Genomic DNA, 20,952 nt, shown 5'->3' with positions numbered 1-20,952 from the left:
CACCTATGAAGCAACTTATGACAAGATTACAAAAGCACTAGTTAAAGCTAAAAAAGGAAAGGATATATCTGATTTTTAAATAAATGCATACCCTATTATTCAAGAGTTTGACTATTCAGGTCAAGAAAAGAGAAGATACACTCCTTTTGATCTGGAAAAAAATCAAAGATTTGAAAAAGAGTTGCACTCTTCATGGGGCTACATCATCTTATGTTAAGATGGTATTAGAGAATTTGGCTTATGAGATTTTAATACCTAGTGATTGGAAATCTATAGTAAGGACATGTTTAGAATCTGGACAAAACTTGTTGTAGCTTTCAGAGTATAATGAACTATGTAGAATGCAAGCCCAATGAAATAGGCAAAATGGAGTTAATATATAAATCACCTTTGACCAACTAGCAGGTAAAGGTTAGTATTCAGACCACTACAGATTAATTACCCTTTGATAGCATATGAGCAAACTGGTGCTGCTGCTGCTATCAAAGCATGGGGCTCCCTCCCAGGAAAAAAGATAGAGGGAAAGCCTTCATGAAAATAGAGCAAGGTCCAAATGAATCTTTTGCTGATTTTGTAGGACCTCTGAAAACAGCTGTCATATGGATGATTGGAGAAAATGCAGCTATGGGAATTATGATAGGACAACTCGCTAGAGAAAATACAAATGAAGTTTGTAGAAGAATTATATGGGGACTACACAAAGATGCTCCTTTAGAAGAGATCATAAGACACTGTGCCACAGTGGGCACAAATGCCGTTTATACTTAGGCTATGATGCATAACATGGAAAGATAGGGTCCCTCCTGGCAAGGGACTTCCAGAGAGACTCATCATCTTTCAGTGTGGTAAAGTAGAGCATCTGAAAGCTCAATGTTGGCATAGAGATAGAGGAAGAAAATAGGATGTGAGAACAAGACCCAAAATCCCATGTCCAAAATGCAACAAGGGCTTCCACTGGGCCTCAGAATGTAGATTGACCCAGAGAAATGAGAGGTAGGGTCCAGTTCCAAAACCTCAAACAAAAAACAGGTGGGACATGATGGAAGCCAAGTTTACGCCCAGAGTCTTTAGAGTCTTTATCATGCAGAGAAGCAATCAGATGGGAGAAAGGGATTACAATTGGGGAGAATACAGGCTTTTTAACCCAATAGAAGGGCAGTGTCCAGTGCAAGTAGCTTCAATATAATCTCCAGGTGATGTGGAGAGATCCAGAAAGTGGTAAATGGAAGGGACCAGATAGGTTACCTGCTTGGGGGAGAGGATTTGCTTGTATCTCTACAGATGGAGAAGGAATTAGATGGGTGCCAAGAAGCCATATTCACCTTGTCCATTGGAGAGAGATAGAAAAAGAGAAAAACCTCAAAACAAAGGAGAAGACGTAAGAAATATCTGACACTGAAAGAGCATGGCTGATAATGAGACTGTTACAAAACTTCAAAACCTGTAGGAATCATTGGATTCCCTAAGATGAAAAATTGTTGGTAAGATTGTTGCTGAGCTTCAAAATCAGCAAGAATCATTGGATTACCTGAGACATGTGAAATAATGGAAAATCGATTGGTTTTGGACTATTTCTAGGACTATGGAAATGTATAATTTCTCATGTTGATTCATGTTGTTTGTTATATCACTATTAGCTTGTAGTTACTATATGCTTATGTAATACTTCCAATGTTGATGGATTTATGTATACCTGTTTCAAGTAAAACCCTTCAGAAACCCACTAATCTGGTTTGATTCCCCACTTCCCTTTGGCGTTTTCATCTCTCTTCCTGAGATGGCAGCGAGGGCATGATCACATCCTTTTTTGAGGAGTCAGGGAAGGTGTAGTCACCTCCTTTTTAGGGTTCTCCCGAGAAGTCAGGGAGGGCATGACCACCTATGTTCTAAAACAAAAGAAAGTGGAAGATGTTATGGGCCAGAACTCTTGTACTTAAAACAAGGATTCTTACAAGGTGCTAACTAAGTGGAATTAATAAGACAATGGTTATCTAGTTTAGCACAGTGATTAATAGTTCTCTAGTTCAGTACATGTACTTAGTACTTAATATAGTTCTACAAGATTCACAGCTATGATAATGTAATTAAAATAGAGCATATAAGCTGGGACAGACTCAAAGCTAGATTCATTCACTTTATCTCACATCACTATGGTGGCTGGCCTCCTGCATTTTCCCCACTGAGACCAAGCCTGGTCTGGAAGGTTCTCTAGTAACCTGACCAGCCCCAGGCAAAAAGACAATTAAGAATTTGGACTCTAACAACTGGCTATTCTTGTGGTGATTACTCTACTGAAACAAAGACAGATCCAAGACCTCCAGAAAACCATCAAGAACACTGCAATAATAAAAGCAGGCATTACAATGGTGTCCTGCAAAGGCCATGGTTGTTGGAGGACTGATTTTACTTTAAAGGGATCTACATTTGAACACTATATATGTTTGTTCTTTACTATGTATGTGATTTAAGTTCAAATTATTTTCTCTGTGTTGAGCACCAGTCACCTCATCTCTAAAAAAGATAGTGATGGACTAAATCAAGTATTCTTAGTGGAGTTGTTGAATATGGAGAGATTTTAGTGGGGTCTCTGAACTTGGATAGGGGAAAAAAATACCGCTTTAACTTCACCAAACTCTAATTAAAATTTAGTATTTCCTTTAAACATAAATGTAGAAAACATTGATTAACCTGAAAAGTGTTACATAACAGAATACCAAAATACTAGAATACCAAAAGGTGCCAAAGACAAACACACACACACACACACACACACACACACACACACACACACACATCTTTTGTTATTCAGTTAGGTCTGACTCTTCATGACCGCATTTGGGGTTTTCTTGGCAAAGATATTGGTATGGTTTGCCATTTCCTTCTGCTACTCATTTTACAGAAGAGGAATTGAGGCAAACAAGGTGAAATAACTTGTCCAGAGTTACAAAGTTAGTAGGTGTCTGACCAAATTTGAACTCCAGAGGATGAGTCTCCTGACTTCAAGCTCAGGTGTGATGATTAGTTAAAAGATGTGACCACACTAGTTGGTTTCTGAAAATGGCTTGAGAATGATTAAATGATTTTCAATTAAATTATTAAATTATAATAATTTTATCATTACTGCTACTGAGTTTATTCCTACTTTAGAAGTAGAAAGGCTTGTAAATTTAAGTAATTTAGCTTTGTAAGATGAGAGACTGGTTAGCAATGTTTAATTATCCATATTTGATGGGATAAATGACTCTTGTTACTCCAAATTCCCCCCAAATGAACTATTATACTTTCAGGCAAAGGAAACAGAGTCAGATGAAGGGCCTCAGCCCTTAGTGATATGGCTCCTTTTGAATGAGTAACATGATTGTGAATTTGTATTTACTAGTTATATTCAGTAATTAGACTGCAGTTGCCAAAAACAACTCTATATCATGATTTCCACATTAACCATCCCTTCAGGGCACCTCCTAACGGTTTGTGAATACCTATTAATAACAAGCACAGCAGTATTTCCTACCTTCTTTGCCCTTCTGCACACCATGAAGCTAGATATCAGTCCATGTTTTGATCTATTAGTTAAAGGATGCCAGCTTCTTACTGGTTATCTAAGCCTGATTATCCTTATCCAAGGTCCCAATATTTGAATCACCTAGGTTTTTTTCCTCTTTGTAAAGAATAATATTTTAGAAAAGATTTCCTTTGGAAGATTGTATCCCTTTAGTGTAATCATGTTTTTCTTCAATACAGAGTACTTCCTCTGGCTGTTAACATATAATATTTATATGCATTGTATTGTTTATTCTCACATTTATTTTCCTAGAACACTTATCTTTAGAAGCATTTTAATTATTCTGCACATTCATTCAATTGGCATTCTCACAGTAGTGACACCTTTAATGCTTTGCAAAATGTTCTAACATAGGAAACCCTGTTATATGAGATTGCAGTAAAGGATGCTTTTTAAAAAGTGTTTTTTAAATTTATTTTCAATTAACAGAACAAAACAAGTATTTTCATGACAGTACATTTCATAGTACAATAAGTAAGATGTTTGCACATGAAACAGCAAATATAATTTTTAAAAAGGATTTTTATATTTTGAAACCATTTTAAGAATCATGGAATGAATATTACTTTCCTATTGCACCTCTAATTTGTTTTTTTCTCTTGTAAAATTACTTTTCCTTGATTTGAAATGACACTTTTAGGGGCACATGGCCCAACCACAGCAGCCTCCCATCTGTCAGTCTCAAAGAAAGGAATTACACAGTTGCATGCCATTCTTGAGTCTGTAAAACAGGCAGGGAGATAGGGAGGAGAAGAAGAATTGCTAAGGCAAGTATGGTGGTTGAAGGGAGACACAAGGGGAATAAGCCTTATATGTGCAAATTATTACTCTTGGACTAAAATCCTTCAGTTATTTATCTTTTTATTTCTCCAAAGCAGAGCACAGTTTTCTACACACACACACACACACACACACACACACACACACACACACAATTGCATTCCACTCTAAATGAGATGTCCCTTAAAGATATATATTTTTTTAATTTTCATCTCCCTTGTTTCCTAATACTACGGCTGGTGATAATTCTAGATATTTCATTCATGTATTTACTTTCTTACTGAAATGAGGATTGGTACTATTTGGTCCTTTCAAGTTAGCTCTACCATGGAAGTTTTTTCTAAGCCTTTTTCTCTATGTACACATATGCTTTCCTTTTTTTTTTTTTTAATAAAAAAATGTATTTTTCACCTTGAATCATTCATTTCTCTGTATCCAATTCTGAGAAAAGATCATTTTCTTTTATCTTTTGGAGGTCATTTTATTTTAGAAAATATACTTGAATCAAATTTCATTACACATTATAATGAACATTGAAATTAATTTTATTTTAAATGTTTTTCCCTGGTCTGAAGCAATAGCTTTCAAATGCTTTCACTGACCCATTGTGGCAAAAATAGGAATTGCATTCTTTTGCAATTCTTTATATTGAGATTTCTTCCATAATTAAAACAGTCCAATTAGTGCTAAATTCATGTACACTTGTAATTAAATCCATAACAGAAAGGTAAAAATTCTGTCAGAAAATGTATACTCAACATCCATACTAGGGAATGAGTCTAAGCCTTAAATACTTTCTGTCTACAATTGCCTAAAATTGTGTTTTATTTTCTTGTTTGTTTTGTTTTTTCCCCAAACAAAATGTGATTTAATAGATGTGTATTAAGAGGTGTCCTGGAATAGTAGATGCAAGAGCTGATCAGGATGCCAGGAGTCTGGAAACTTTGGATTAGTGATCCCTACTCCTTCATTCTTTAGACAACTTTCTGAGTGTAAGTTGCAGATAAGACACTAATCTATTTTTGGAAAAGGGAGTTTTCTCATAAAGGAAATTTATAGAACAATGCAATCCCAAATCCAAGCTCAAGCTTATTTTATCTTTTCTGCCACTTGTATTTTTTAAATTTCCCTCCCCTACTCTTCTCAGCAAACCATTCATTCTTTGTTATATTTTTTAAAAGATAAAAGTCTCAAAGAAAAAAAAAATCAGCAAATTAAGCACATGTGATGCTATATTCAATATTCCACACATACACCGTCCTTTTCTTTTGATGAGAAGAGAAGGAAATATATTGAAATGTGATTTAATGTTAATGAAAAAAACTATTCAATTTTTAAACAATAAATCAAGTATTGATTTACCTCTCCCAGCATTTGCAATGGGATACAAATCATATTTATTTACAATCTTCCTTTTCTTCTGTCATCATCATCATCATCATCATCATCATCATCATCTTCTTCTTCTTCTTCATTGTTTTTGCTTTCATCTTTCATCCTTTGATATGTTGAAATATCCCCATGAGTGTTCAGAATTAGGTACAACTCTTTATAACCTAATTCCAGTAGAAGATAAACTTAATGAGGTCAAAGATTGTTTTTCATTTTAATGTATCACTGGCTATGGGTTTTTCAATAATTAGGTGTTGAATAAATGTTTATTAAATTTATTTGATTTCACTAATTTCTAGCTATTTGGTGTTATTTCATGTTCCAAGCAATTGATAACCTTAATTAATTTCAATAATTTTAATTCTAACTTCACTAAGTTCCTCTTACCATTGAGTAGCTAAGTACTTCCCTATTTGTTAGTATCATTTCCAAATTCACTTAGTTTTTAAGCAAAGAACAGGTGAAGGACTTAAGATCAATTCCCACTTCCACATCATTTTTACAAATAATAGAGGAAATTTTTGGTTTTGTCTTTCCTCTTATAAATAATTGAGGATGTTTTGGGTTTTGTTTTCTTCCCTGAAATGCTCATCATTAGCTACTTAACTTAATGGAGAAGCATATAAGCAGAAAGAATTCATATATGTTAGTATTTGAAGGGCAGTACAAGTCTTGTCCTTTAAAATCTCCCAACCTGGCTTAATTTAAAGTTATTAACATATTAACAATTAATTAACATAAGGTCTGAAATACCTATTCATTAAATAAAAATGGTATCTTCAATTGGCCTCTGAAAAATGCATTGGCACATCTTGAATATTTTAATAAGAATTATTTAGATTACTTGTACTTAAGAGAAAACAGAAACCGAAGAAAAACATACATAGATCAGGCAAATTTTTATAGGATAGGCAGGTAGGAGAGGAAATTGAGAAATGTCTAAATTGAAGATGAGTCTAGAAGAATGGAAGTTCTTGAAGGAGAAAGAGTGAGAAAAAGAGGGGAAAGAGCATCAAAAGAATAAGTCAACATGGGCACTGAAAGTAAAAATGTCCCTTTCTCATTTTGTCTTCAGTAGAAAGGAATGAGTTCCCTGAATCCTTAATGTGTAACTGGCAAGGAGATATTAAAGGAATGCAGGCAAAGGCAAATCCACTTAGACATCATTGAGTCTCTTTCCTGTGGAGTTAAATGAGGACATCCCTGCTATCTCCTTGAACCTTGGGGTTGTCCTTCACATGTTTTGAGCCACAGGGCACTAAAGCCTTTGCTTTGAAGCAGTGTGGAAGAATGGATAGAAGTTCAGAATTAGAAAGACATAAATTTAAATACTGCCACAGATCATACAAGCTGTTTGATCCCTGACATGGGACTTAACCTCTCTCTGCCATAGTTTCCTCATCTTTGAGATGAGGAGAGAGATTGGACTCAATGGCTTTTAAGGATTAGTATAGCTTTATGTCTATGTTACTATGATCATTTTGTAGATATGTCAACATCATTGTTTGAATGGGCAGAAGGAGGTCTGTTACATCTCCAGAGCTGCAAGAAATTTTGTCATCCAACTCTGAGGTACCACTACACATCTCTCAGATTGGCTAAGATGACAGGAAAAGATAATGATGAATGTTGGAGGAGATGTGGGAAAAGTTGGACACTAATACATTGTTGGTGGAGTTGTCAATGTATCCAGCCATTCTGGAGAACATTTGGAACTATGCTCAAAGGACTATCAAACTGTGTATACCCTTTGATCTAGCAGTGTTTCTACTGGGCTTATATCCCAAAGAGATCATAAAGGAGAGAAAAGGACCCCCATGTGCAAAAATAGTTATAGAAGCCCTTTTTATAGTGGCAAAGAATTGTAAACAGTGGATGCCCATCAATTGGAGAAGAACTGAATGTTAGTTTTTATGAATGTTACAGAATATCATTGTTTTATAAGAAATGATCAGTAGGATGATTTCAGAGAAGCCTGGAGAGACTTTCATGATCTGATGCTAAAAGTGAAGTGAGTAGAACCAGGAGAACATTATACGCAGAAATAACAAGATTATATAATGATCAGTTCTGATGAATGTAACTTTTCAACAATAAGATTATTCAAGCTAGTTCCAATGGTCTTGTGATGAGGAGAGCCATCTGCACGCAAAGAGAGGTCTGTTGGGACTGAGTATGGATCACAACATAGTATTTTCACTTTTTTGTTATTTGCTTGCATTTTGTTTTCTTTCTCATTTTTTCCCTTTTTGATCTGATTTTCCTTGGGCAGCATGATAATTGTGGAAATATGCATAGAAGAATTGTACATGTTTAACATATATTGAATTACTTGCCATCTAGAGGAGGGAGTAAGGGAAGGGAGAGAAAAAATTGAATGCAAGGTTTTGCAAGGGTGAATGTTGGAAATTATGTATATTTTTGAAAATAAAAAACTTTAATTAAAAAAAATTAGTCACCATCTAATCCAAAACCACTATCATTTTATAAATGAAGTAACTGTTTCCCTTGGAAGATTAAGGGGTTTTCCCAAGGTCACACATGTAGTTAGTGCCTGTCTTTCCTGTCTAATCAGTATTCCTTAGTATTGCTTCTCAGTGATGCATTATGAATGATATCCTACATTTCTGAAATGAGGATATAATGGAGAGAGATGAGAGTGCTCATCAAGCTCCTGATAAATACCTCCAAAGATAGATTTTACTCAAGCTGTCAAAATGTACAGAATAATTGGTCTTAAGGTCCTTATTTTTCCAGAGTCACAATTTTGCCTACGTTCTCTTTCCCTCTTCTCAGTCTCAGTTTCCTCTCTGTAAAATGGATATAACAATACTAATGACATTTACCTCATAGGATTGTGAAAGTCAAAAGAGATGGTGTATGTCGAGTGCTTTGAAAACCTTAGAGGGAGACAACTAGGTGTAGCAGTAAATAGAGCATCAGGCCTGAAATCAGAAAGACCTGAGTTTAAATTCAATGTCAGGCATTTACTAGCTTTGTGATTCTGGGCAAATCACTTATACTTATTTGCTTTGGTTTCCTCATCTGTAAAATAAGCTAGAGAAGGAAATGATAAACCACTCTAATATCTTTGCTAAAAAACCCAAAATGGGGATCTTGAAGAGTTGGACATGACTGAAAAGGTTAAACAACAAAAAGATCTGTATCCTAGCACTTGGAATATCAGCTCAGTGGCTCTTATCCAGTGATAGAACTATCTTCCCTTTCCTGCCTTTTACCCCATGTACACAAAACATGCTTTAGACTGCTTAAATGCTATAAGTGATACTGAGCCAATTTAAAAAGGAGGGCAAAACTGTGTTTTAAAAGAATGCCCTGTTATTTCACCCCAGATAAGGACAGCCTGAATGGAGTGAGCTATTTGTTGCCTGAAAGTATGAAACCTGAACATGAATAATGACAAGCTTTAACTGGAGATAATGCTGTTCATTTTCTTGACTGTTTTAACATGTGTGGCACTATCTAAATCATGCATCCTTAGTGTGAGGAAGAACATGTGAGTGTAGTTGTGTGTGTGTGTATATATGTATATGTGTGTGTGTGTGTGCATATAAGTTTTGCTGAAAAATAACACTGGCAGAATTACAATTTTCAAATTCAAAACCTATCATTCTCCCTTATTGAGCTTGGCTGAGTTTTAAGAACTGTGCTGCTACAGTCTCAAATCAGGTGTGAAATCCCCTAAAATCAAGCTCCAGAAATTCAAACATTCTTTGGTAAGTATTTGATAAGGCCTGAAAGGAGAGTTGAGTTTCAAAAGTTAGAAAAATAGGGTTTTCATAAATGAACTCTAAGTAAATTTCTCACTGTTTTCAGCTTAATAATAGTCTCATTTATTTTAATTTTGGTATGAACATATGATTTTGTCAAGAATATAGCACAAGTTCTTCTTTAACTTTTAGTCTTAGGAAGTTGTTTGGTTTACCAAGAAGGTAAGTCCCTTGCTCAGGGTAATACAAGCTAGATTTATTAAATATAGGACTTGAATCAAGTCTTCCACAAGTTAGACCTCTGTTTCTATCTTAGAGTTATTACTTAAGAAATCACCAGGAACTACTTCATTTAGGTAATGTAGATTACAGGTATGCCATAGTATTAGATAAATAAAACCCAGATAACTAACTTGAAGCTAACCTAATCCTTTAATATGTAATGATGCCAATAATTATTTTTATTATTATTATAGCAACTCATTTCATCCAGGGCTCTCTCCATTCATCTTGATCTATATCTGGACACTGGATCCAGATGACTCTAGAGGGAAAAGGGATGAAGGTGATCTTGCATAGCCCTCTCTCCCTTAAATCCAATTCACTTGCATGCCATGGCACCACTTCCCTGATTTCATAGTCCTCTTCAGAAATGAAGGACAAACACAACATTTGGCCTTCTAAGTTTTTGTTTTGTTTTGTTTTGTTTTAGGGGAGGAAATCTGGGACCTTGTGCCCAGGGAAACATAGTTAGCAAGTGTCAGTATCTGGTACTTCTGACTCCAGGGTAGTGCTCTAGGAACTATGTCACTTAGCTATCCCTGCCTCTAAGTACTTGACAGATACCATCTCTTTTGACTTTGACAATCCTGTAAGGTTTGGTTTTTTTAATCTTATAGTGAAGAAACAGACTGAGAATGGGGAAGGAAAAAATAAATGTGCCCTGGCTAGTTGGATGAACTGGAGAAAGAAATGGATAATCACTTTAGTATATTTTCTAAGAAAACCCCAAAAAAGGTCAAGAAGAGTCAGAGATAACTGAAAAATGACTCAGCAACAACAATAGCAACAAGAAATTGGTCTTCAGACCCTCAAATATATATATTCACAATTGTGCTTATGTAGGAACCAGAACCCCAGCACCAAGGCACAGATATACATTAGATTGATGCCCTTTACCTAGCATTGGGCTGTTTTCCATTTCTCAAGATCCAACACCACCTAGTTAGCATCTAAAGTAAGATTTAAACCAAGGCTTTTCTTATTGATTCTAGAGTCTAGTACTCTATCCTTTTTCTCAATCTGTCTCTTACTAACTAATTGAAATTGTCTGAAGAACCTTCATTATACTGCCAATGTTAGGTAATTTTTTGAATAAACAAAATACCTAGAAGAACTAGAGAATAACAACAGCATTTCAATAACAACAACAACAACAACAAACAAACAAACAAACAAAAAACCAGGACAACTTTCAAAGATAGGAATAAGTGAGGAAAGTATAAATGTGAATGTGCAGAAAACTTTGGATAATAAAATCCAACTAGGTCATGGCACCAAAAACACTAGAGTAGAAGAGAATTATTCTCTGGGTAGTTAGAAATAAAAACTTCAAACTCAAATTCTTGGTATGAGTGGAGGAAGACTTTATTATTATGTTTCTTGCAAGAAGCTGGTGATGATGCCCCTTTAAGAGAACACATTTGCAGTTTACAGAGGTCAGAGTCAGAAGTTATATTCTATAATGTCCTGCCTCCTCATTCTCCTCCTCAAAATTTCCACTGGAAGACAAAATGTCCTCTCCTCTCAGAAACTCCTCAAGGGTGAAGCACATTCATTTTAAATGGTTGTATTCAACCACCTGATTAGCCAATTCTGCCAAAAGATAACACCTAATTATAAACATCTTTCCCTTTCCATTTCCCTTCCCATTTCCTATCAATGGAGTACTAAATAGTTAGCTGAGCTTTCTCCTGGACTGAGTCATCTCTGAGTCCCTATTTATTTCTCTTTCAAAATTAGTTTGTGTTGCAGTGTGGAAGAATCATCACATGAGGACTGTCACCAACTACTTCATCGTGAACCTTTCCCTGGCAGATGTGCTTGTGACCATTACTTGTCTCCCAGCAACATTGGTGGTGGATATTACAGAGACTTGGTTCTTTGGGCAATCCCTCTGCAAAGTGATCCCTTACTTACAGGTATGGTTGTTTTCAGTTGTCTTTCTGAACACCACTATGATATCTTTTTAAAATGTATCTGAACACAACTGCGATATCTTTTTAAAATGTACCCTAGGACTAGTACAAAGGTGTCAAACACAATATTCCCACTGCCAAGATTCTTAAATGTGATATGAACTAGATTAAAATGTAACAGAAATATTTCATAAAATAAATGAAAACACAATACATAGATATTTCTAAGTCAATATTCAGTCCACAAGAATCTCTTATATTTACACTTTTATCTCCATTGGTTTCAATTTCCCATCTGTACAGTGTCAGAACTAGACAAGGTGGTATTTGAACTCACTTCTAGTTCCAGATCTATGATGCTCTATAAACTCATTTTAACATTATGACAACAATTCTGTGAGATAGATTATTATTATTATTATTATTATTATTATTACAGATGAGGAAACCAAAACTTAGAGTAATCAATTTACTCATAGAACACAGTTATTATTAAAAAAATAGGGTTCAATCCCATTTCCTCCTAATTACAAGTTTGGCATTCTTTTTTTTTTTTTTTTTTCTTTTTACCATATTGTCTCCTTTGACTATCTGGTATGAACACTACAGAGACAGAGGAGCACAGTCCCTATTTAGCCCTGCTGGACATCATGATATGGAGTTAAAAAAATAAAAGGGATATTTTGGGTGAAGGGAAAAGGAATCAGATTAGGAACTATTAAAAATAATTGCTTCTGGTCAGTTCTGTTGCTAATATATGCAAAAGAAAAATTGAGAGAAAAGATTTTAGAAATAGGTGAACTCTGTATTTGAGAATTAAGAAATTACAGCTATCATGGTTCTTTGACTATTATGCTGGATTTAGTGTATAAGAAATTGGATTCGAATTCTGCTTTGGTCCTTTATTCTTGTTCAATTGTTTTCCACTTATTTAACTCTGTGACCTCACTGGAGTTTTCTTGATAAAGCTTCTAGAGCAGTTTATCATTTCCTTCTCCAGCTCATTTCACAGATAAGAAAACTGAGGCAAACATATTGAAGTGACTTGTCCAGGGACACACAGCAAATAAGTCTCAGTGGTCAGATTTGAACTTATGAAAAAGAATCTTCCTGACCTCCGGACTCATTTTCTAGCCATTGTACCACTTAAGTAACTCTTCTTTGGCCTCTTACTAGCTATTTAGTTCTAGGGAAAAGTCATTTAACCTTTCTAGCATTTGTTTCCTCATCTGTGAAAGGAAGAGCTGAGATGATCTGCCCCGGTTCCTTCCAGTCCTAAGTATGTGTTTGGTGATCATAGTTGCTGAAGGCTTACTGTGTGCTCCTATCGCGTCCCTTCTAACTTTGAGTCTATGATTCTGTAGTGGCTTGTTAATTTTTTAAATTATATTTCCAACTGATAAATGCTGTTTATTATTTTTTTTTAAATGCTTGACTATGAAGGTAATGTTTTTGTCGTGTTGGAGTTTTGTAAAAAAATCTTAACTTTTCATTATTACTTGGTGGTAAGTAATAATAATAATAATAATAATAATAATAGATATTTTATAGTTCTTTATGTATATCATCCTATTTGAGCCTCATAGAACCCTGAAAAATGTAGTTAAAGTAGCATTATTATTCTCATTTTATACTTAAAGAAACCAAGGCAGGGGTGTGTTGATAAATATTTAACAGTCAGCTCTCCAGAAAGGGCACATTTTAAGATTATTTTGTTTTAACATTTTCTTCAACATTTTCTTAAGTGTAAACAACCAAGGAAATTATACATCCAGCCTAAATTGTAGCACATATTGATTTAAAAGTTGTTAATGATCACCTGGAAATTTAACAATACCCTGTCAAGAGCCAATTAAATCTAACTCCACACATCCTTGCTCAGAGATACAATTCACTTATGCTCACATAGTAGTCAAAGAAGGCATATTAATGCAGGTACTTAAAACTCTGTGTTCAATATTGTGTTTATGCTGCCTCTCACCCAAATGACATCGTCTATTATGATGAAGGCATTTTCCAACTTATCAATTATGAATTCCATTAATCTAATAAAGTAATTAAAGGCAGAAGGCAAGAAAAATCTCTCAGTTTGCTGTTATTGACTATTTCCTAAGGCCTGTCTAAGATTTTTAGTGACGGGAATTATTTTTCCATATTCTCCCACCAAATGACAACCTGTACTACTATCGAACATTACCCTTTTCCCTCACTTGGTATTCTTTACTGGCAATTGTAAATTTTCAGGGGCTTCAAATATAACACTCGAGATAAAAAAAAAAAGGGAGTTCAAATATAGATCTTTGGTTGAAAATAGCCTATATGATCTTTTGAAACTAAAATGTCACTAAGAATCCTTTAGCTATGTTATAGCTGAAGATAATTGTTCAAAGGGGGGGGGGATGATTTACAAAGTCAAAAGTACCCAGAAAGTCTCCCACATGCCTAGATTTATAGACATCATTGATAAAGGTATAGATCAGAGTCCAGAGAAGTTATAAACTTTGTCAGCTTTTTAGTTAACAAGGCAAAACTATACAAACTGAAGATTCTGGAAGGCTTTAAAACATTAGAATTCATTGCAACCATTTTTTTTTTTTAAAGAAAACTCCAGATCAAAGATTAACGAACAGAATTTTCTTAAAGAATTCAAACTGGAAATTTAGCCTCATAATAGCCATTCCTTTATGACTCTGGAGGGCCTAAAGCCATACATTTAGAGTCAGATGAGAATTTAGGGGACATTAAGTTCACCTGCCCTCCTATTTTAAAGATAAGGAAACTGAGTTACCTAAAAGTTAACGAGTTGCTCCAAATCACAAAGCTTTAAGTTTCTAAATGAGAGTTTGAAACCAGGTCTTCCTTCCAGTGCCCTATCTACTACATAAAGCTGCCTCCTTGGCTACTTACCTAGTTGGTAAACCAGCTATCCCACATCTTTAGGATATAAGAAATCTGCTCCATTTCTCATGGCAGCATGATCAAAAGATATCTCCAATGAGGGTTTGAGGGATTTATTTCAAATTCAGAAAATAATCAATTAGAAATCCCTTTCAATATCCTAATAATTAAGATTCTATTATTGATGAAAAATAGATTAAACCAACCATTTGATATCAATAAACAAGTCATTTGGAAATAAACTGTGTTGAGCTCAGTCCCCTGAAGTGGAAAAGTCATCTTTTCTCCCATCATTGTATACTATGATACTATGATGAGTCACTAATGGCTCAGGGCAGGTTCAGAAATTATGCCCCTACAGGAAATTAAATCTTTGTAAGGAGGTTTTCCTATATTAATGTAGAAGTATGGCTATGATAACTGTTACCTAATTCTCAGATGGTGTCAGAGCAGGACCTTAGAAAAATTTTGAGGAAACTACAAGGATATTTCTCCAGGATGCTATCCTTCTCCAGATTGACAGAAGTAAGAGCATTATCAAACTTAGTGTCTGCCATGTAGCAAATGCTTCATAAGTGTTTTCTCACTGGATTATGAAGGACATCTTGCTGTGCATCTTTGGAACCTATCTGTATTAAAGAAGGATGATGGTTACTCCAAGGCCTAATAGCTTAATTACTTCTCTAGAAATGTATTGAAATAAATTTAAGTTCTACCTAATTTCAAACTGAAAAATTCTAACTTTGTATACTCCTCAGTTCTAAAAATGCAGTTGAACTGTAGAATGAAAGGCCAATGGCATTTGATAAATATTTACTCCTGATTGGTAGATAAATTATCGTTTGGTTGTAGTACAGATTTGTCCTGCTTTTAGAAAAGCCAAGATGTGCAAAGCTGAATGTAAAAACAAATAAATCATCAGATGTAACTCCACTTTACCTTCTTTGGATTCAAATCTTCTCTGCTTATTGATAACATAATTCGAATTACCTCCCCCATAGTAGTATGCAGACAACTTTAAAAATTTATGTAAAGCATAAAATATTCTATACTCTATTATGTGGTATTTACAAAATCAATTGCTAAATTAATTAATTAATTAATGATACATATGGCTATATTTGCTACAATGAATCATACTATCCAAAAATCACTATTCTTAAGAGAATTATATTATATATATATATAACATAAAGACAAATATATACATGTATATATAACTTGAAATCTTCATTATCCTTCTGTTAATGCAAAAAGTTAGATGAAGTTGTTTTCTTTTGTGGAGTGAGAGGTTGTTTGTTTCATAGTTGAAAAAGGGGAAAAATAAATTTAAGAATACCATTTTCTGGAACCCTAAGCTAACATTAAAAAAATGTAGTTCTGTTTTTTTGTTTTACTGGTTTTTTCTTTTGTCATCACCAAATAGTAGATCCTATAACATTAGTTTTATATTGAGTAGCTTCCAATTGGAATGACATTCCAAAAGTAATAACTTTAATTTAAATACATCCCATCTTTATGAATCATTGAAGAAAGAATAAATGCTATTCAATGTGGAGTATTTTTTTCCTGAATTAGATTTATTTGAAAATTGTTATTTGAAGGTGATGGAAAAAGGGATTTTCCTGAGTTTTACATTTCTCTAACTAAACATTTGTGCCTCCTATACAAAGATGTTGATTTGAGTAGATGTATTAGTTCTGACTTACAACTGTTGTCTTTTTTTCTGAGTTTGTTTTGATCTTCCCTTTTTTCAACCTTCATACTTTAGAGTTCACTGTATCCTTAATCTTTTCAACAAAGAGTCATTCAGGTTTATAACCTATACTCAGTTTTGCCTTTCGTTCCTCAGATCTGATTATTTGTCATATCTTGTAATACGTGGTTTTTCATTCATAAGCCCTGAAAACTAAGGCAGACTAGTAGAAAAAATGTTCTATGTCAGTATGAATCTATTTGCATTCACTATTCACCTAAAATAAATATCAGGAGTCCCCTCTGCCACTTAGGTGACAATTGCATCCAATATAATGTAATCTAAGAAAATGATAATAACACACAACTAGAAATATATATATATATATAATTATAGTAGTTTTATATATTACAATTTAAGGTTTTACAAAATACAAATATCAGTTTTTTATTGTATCCCCCAATTGTCCACCTCTTTTCTGTCCATTTATATAGTCATTATCCTAGTTCTATTCATAATATTTTCCCTGGTCTATTGCATCATCCTCCCATTTTAATGTTCAGCTTTCAGTCTCTCTTCTTTCCAATTTATTGCCACATAACTATCAAAACAATCTTCCTAATTTCCAAATTATAGCTATTCCCCTCTCTTCCCTGCTTAAAAATCTTCAGTAACTCCCATTAACTAATGCAAAATACACAAACTCTTTTACTTGCCAATTAAATCCATTTTGATACAAATATACTTTCCCAGTCATATCACATATTACTTTTTCATTCATTTCCCCAACAAACCAGTCTACTCATTCCCAGACTTGAGACTCCATTGTTGCAAATATCCTTGTCCTTGCTTAGGTTTTCTTTCATTTTTAGGAAGTTCTCCCTTCTAACTTCTGTCTCTTTAGTTCCCTACACACACTCAAGATTCAGTTTGCTGACATTTTCTGAATAAGAAAGCTATGTTAAATCCCTTAATTCAAGGGTTATTAATCCAAGGACAATGCATTTTTTGTCAGTTATATTGATAATATAATTGTTTTTCTTTCTAATCCTGTGTGTTTTTTATACATTTAAAGACATTATCCAGAGAAGGGGTCCATGGACTTCACCCAAAGAGTCCAAGATAGATAAAAATGGTTAAGAACCTCAACCATGCTTGCTATTATTTACTTCTTCCTTGTCCAGTAATCATGAATATTCTTATCCATTTATAAATTTTATTAAGTTTCTAGAGAGCTAAGGTATCTTGTTTGTTTGTTTTTTTTGGGGGGGTAGGTTGTTTTGTTTTTATATTTGTCTCTCTACCATCTAACACTTAGTACAAAGCCAGAGACACTTAATAGAAATAGCTAAGGGGCTCAGAGAATAGAGAATTATACCCATAGTTAGAAGACCTGAATTTAAAAAGTGTTATTTGGCATTTACTAGCTGTATGATCCTGGAAAACTTTCCTCATCTATAAAAAGGGTTTATTACCCTTTTTATTTAACATTACAAGTCAAAGCAAACCTCTTCTAACATTTATCAGAACCCCTATGTTATACCCAGAACCAGTTTACTAATCCTGGAATCCTATGGATAGACAATCAAGTAGTTCTGGACTGAACATAGAGAGATGACTAGAGGTTATAGAGAATTTCTTGAACAGAATGCAGTCCAAACCTTGTGGATTGGATGTAATTGTCACCTAAGTGGCAGACGGGACCCATGATATTTATTTTAGGTGAATAATGACTGCAAATAGATTCATAATAACAGAGCATTTTTCTACTTGTCTGCCTTAATTCTCAGGGCTTGTGAATGAAAAACCACAATGAACCACTGATTAGCTATTGTTTTAATACTTTCATGAAAACATTACAAGTCAAAGCAAACCTCTTCTAACATTTATCAGAACCCCTATGTTATACCCAGAACCAGTTTACTAATCCTGGAATCCTATGGATAGACAATCAAGTAGTTCTGGACTGAACATAGAGAGATGACTAGAGGTTATAGAGAATTTCTTGAACAGAATGCAGTCCAAACCTTGTGAATGAAAGAGAAAAGTGACAATGAATTAAGCATTTGGCAGCCTATAAAACTACAGGATTATAGTAAGCTTGTGAGTCATTCATAACTAGACAAAGCTTTTCATATTTTAGAAATCTGGTCTTACGACTCTTAACACAGGAATCTTGAGTGAGATCAAGTGCAGATAATTATATTTTGGGGAGAATGGGATTTCTATTAAAATACGGAGTCATTTGAATTAATATATAATGAGCTTTCTTTTAAATTTTTTAAAAAATTTCCTTTAGTACAGTCTATTTGAAAAGGACTAAATGAAACTGGAATTGAAATTCAATTGCTACTTCATTATTGAAAGGAATAAGATGAATATTATATTTCCATAAAATAAGTGAAAGATAATGTTATGATTTTGGGTAACTCTAAGCAGATTATTTTTATGAGTCTATGATTTTCTCTGTCACTGTAGAAGTCAGCAAGACAAAGTAATGATGGCACTCTTTCCAAAGGTGAAATGGGAAATAAAAACATAGGGGTTGTTTTTTATATAAAAAGCATGAACTACCTTTACAAATGTTTCTTTTGCCTTTCCCTCCTTCAACCCACAGATTAATGTTTTAACTTTTTCATTCCCACAGAGATTTGAGGAAAGATTTCTTGATAGAACTTACATACCTTCCTTGATTCCCTGGTTATCAATAGTGAATAGCTCTCTCACTGAGTCAAAAACTTAAAGCATTTTCAATTTTTAAAATAGTTATTTTCATGCATTCTTTTTGTCTTTTCTTCTTCTTAGACCGTGTCAGTCTCTGTATCTGTGCTAACATTGAGCTGCATAGCCTTGGATCGATGGTATGCCATTTGTCACCCTTTGATGTTTAAGAGCACTGCCAAGCGGGCAAGGAACAGCATTGTAATTATCTGGATTGTCTCGTGCATCATAATGATTCCTCAGGCTATTGTCATGGAATGCAGCAATGTGCTCCCAGATTTAGCCAATAAAACCACTCTGTTTACAGTGTGCGATGAACACTGGGGTGGTGAGTATGTTATTATCTACCTACTGGCATGTCAACTGTTAACCAGGTTTGCCATTCTTCTTGGTATTTTTTTTCAATCCTGGACCTTTAAGCATGTTTCATATCTTTCTGTGATCCCTACACATTCCAAGTGCATGTGGTTTGGTTTTTATGTTTTTAAAACATATAAATACAAATTAATTCACAATTCAGTCTTGATAATCTGAAGGTTACACAATAGTGAGAGTCATTGAAACTAAAGTATCTCAGTTTGCATCTTGGTTCTCTTGATTACTGTTGATATGACATTGACCAAATCACATATAAATTCCCTTCCAACATTGAAATGATGAGTTTATAATTCTACAATCTATGTTTCTAAGGCAATGGTGAGAGTTTTGAACAGGAAATTTGAAAATCTGAGTTTTAATCCAGACTCTGTCATTAACTACAGAACTTCAAAGTTGAGGAATCTCAATTATTCTCTAGTACAACTTGTACTTCCAAATAGTGTCCTCTAGACTATATTCAATAAAAAGACATATAGCTTTTGTTTAAAATTATCTAATGAGGTGAGTCTACCATATTTTGAAGAGGTCATTAGGTCATTCTGATTTTGGATTCACTAATTAATAAAGATTTTTTTTTATTAAATGACTTCCCTTCCATGGGCATTAGTTTCCTCATTTTTAAGATGAGAAGGATGGAATACATCAGTGGTGTCAAATTCAAATAGAAACCAGAGATGCTATGCCTTATATATGTACCCCTGTGGGCCTCATGTGGAAGTAGTTTTAAATGTATTATTATTTATGCTTTATGATATTAAACATCCCTTCATTGAGCAGTTAGGTGATGGAGTGGTTAGGGTGCTAAATCAGGAGTCAGGAAGAACCATCTTTCTAAGTTTAAATTGGGTCTCAGACACATACTAGATGGGTAATCCTGAACAAGTAAATTAAGCCCATTTATCTTTTCTTCATGAAAATGGCAAACCACTTCAGCATCATTGTCAAGAAATCCTCCAATAGGATTGCAAAGCATCATATATGAAGGAAATGGCTGAACAACAACAAACCACAAATTTCCTCATTATATTTTCATTTGGTTTGGATATCTTTTGGCAATGTTGTGGATAACATGAGAACTGTATTCAATATATTTGACATTTCTGGACTAGCTGCTCTTTGAAAATGTGTCTTTGTATTTGGATTCCCAGCACTTAACACAGTGCCTGAAATATAGGAGGTGTTTAATAAATGTTTCTTAATTGATTAGTTTGTTGATGACCTTCAAGATCCACTATTTCATTAAATCTCTAAAATAGTGGAGCTGAGTTATTTACAGTCTCATAACATTTACGATAGTCAAATCAATAAGCATTTATTAAACACTATGTACCAGGCAATGCATTAAACACTAGAATATTAAAACAAGGAGAAAAACATTTCTTTCTTTCAAGTAGTTGACATTTCAATGGGACAAGACAACATAAAAGAAAGCTGAAAAGGGGGAAGAAGGAGGAGATAAGACATGGCTGTCATTGGTCCTCTCCTTAAAGTAGAAGTTCTAAAATGAACTAATCACTGAAGAGAGAGAGGCAAACAAACAGATAGAGACAAAGACAGAGATATGTACAAAGAGACAGAGATGCAGATACAGACAGA

At 34.2% G+C, this 20,952-nt stretch overlaps 1 protein-coding gene across 2 annotated transcripts in view; it reads left to right on the top strand.

Moving 5' to 3' along the window:
• The window catches only part of HCRTR2 (hypocretin receptor 2), a 164,179-nt gene that overhangs the window by 101,901 nt on the left and 41,326 nt on the right, over positions 1 to 20,952 (top strand). For both annotated transcript variants that reach the window (XM_031964706.1, XM_031964707.1), the window contains exons 2-3: positions 11,488 to 11,666; positions 19,063 to 19,306. In XM_031964706.1, the coding sequence (XP_031820566.1) occupies positions 11,488 to 11,666; positions 19,063 to 19,306 (423 nt within the window). The remainder of the gene's footprint in view (positions 1 to 11,487; positions 11,667 to 19,062; positions 19,307 to 20,952) is intronic.

Source organism: Sarcophilus harrisii, chromosome 4 (assembly GCF_902635505.1).
Source record: "Sarcophilus harrisii chromosome 4, mSarHar1.11, whole genome shotgun sequence".
NCBI lineage: Eukaryota > Metazoa > Chordata > Mammalia > Dasyuromorphia > Dasyuridae > Sarcophilus > Sarcophilus harrisii.
The sequence above is the reverse complement of the archived record's forward strand: the minus strand, read 5'-3'. Positions and strand labels throughout refer to the sequence as shown.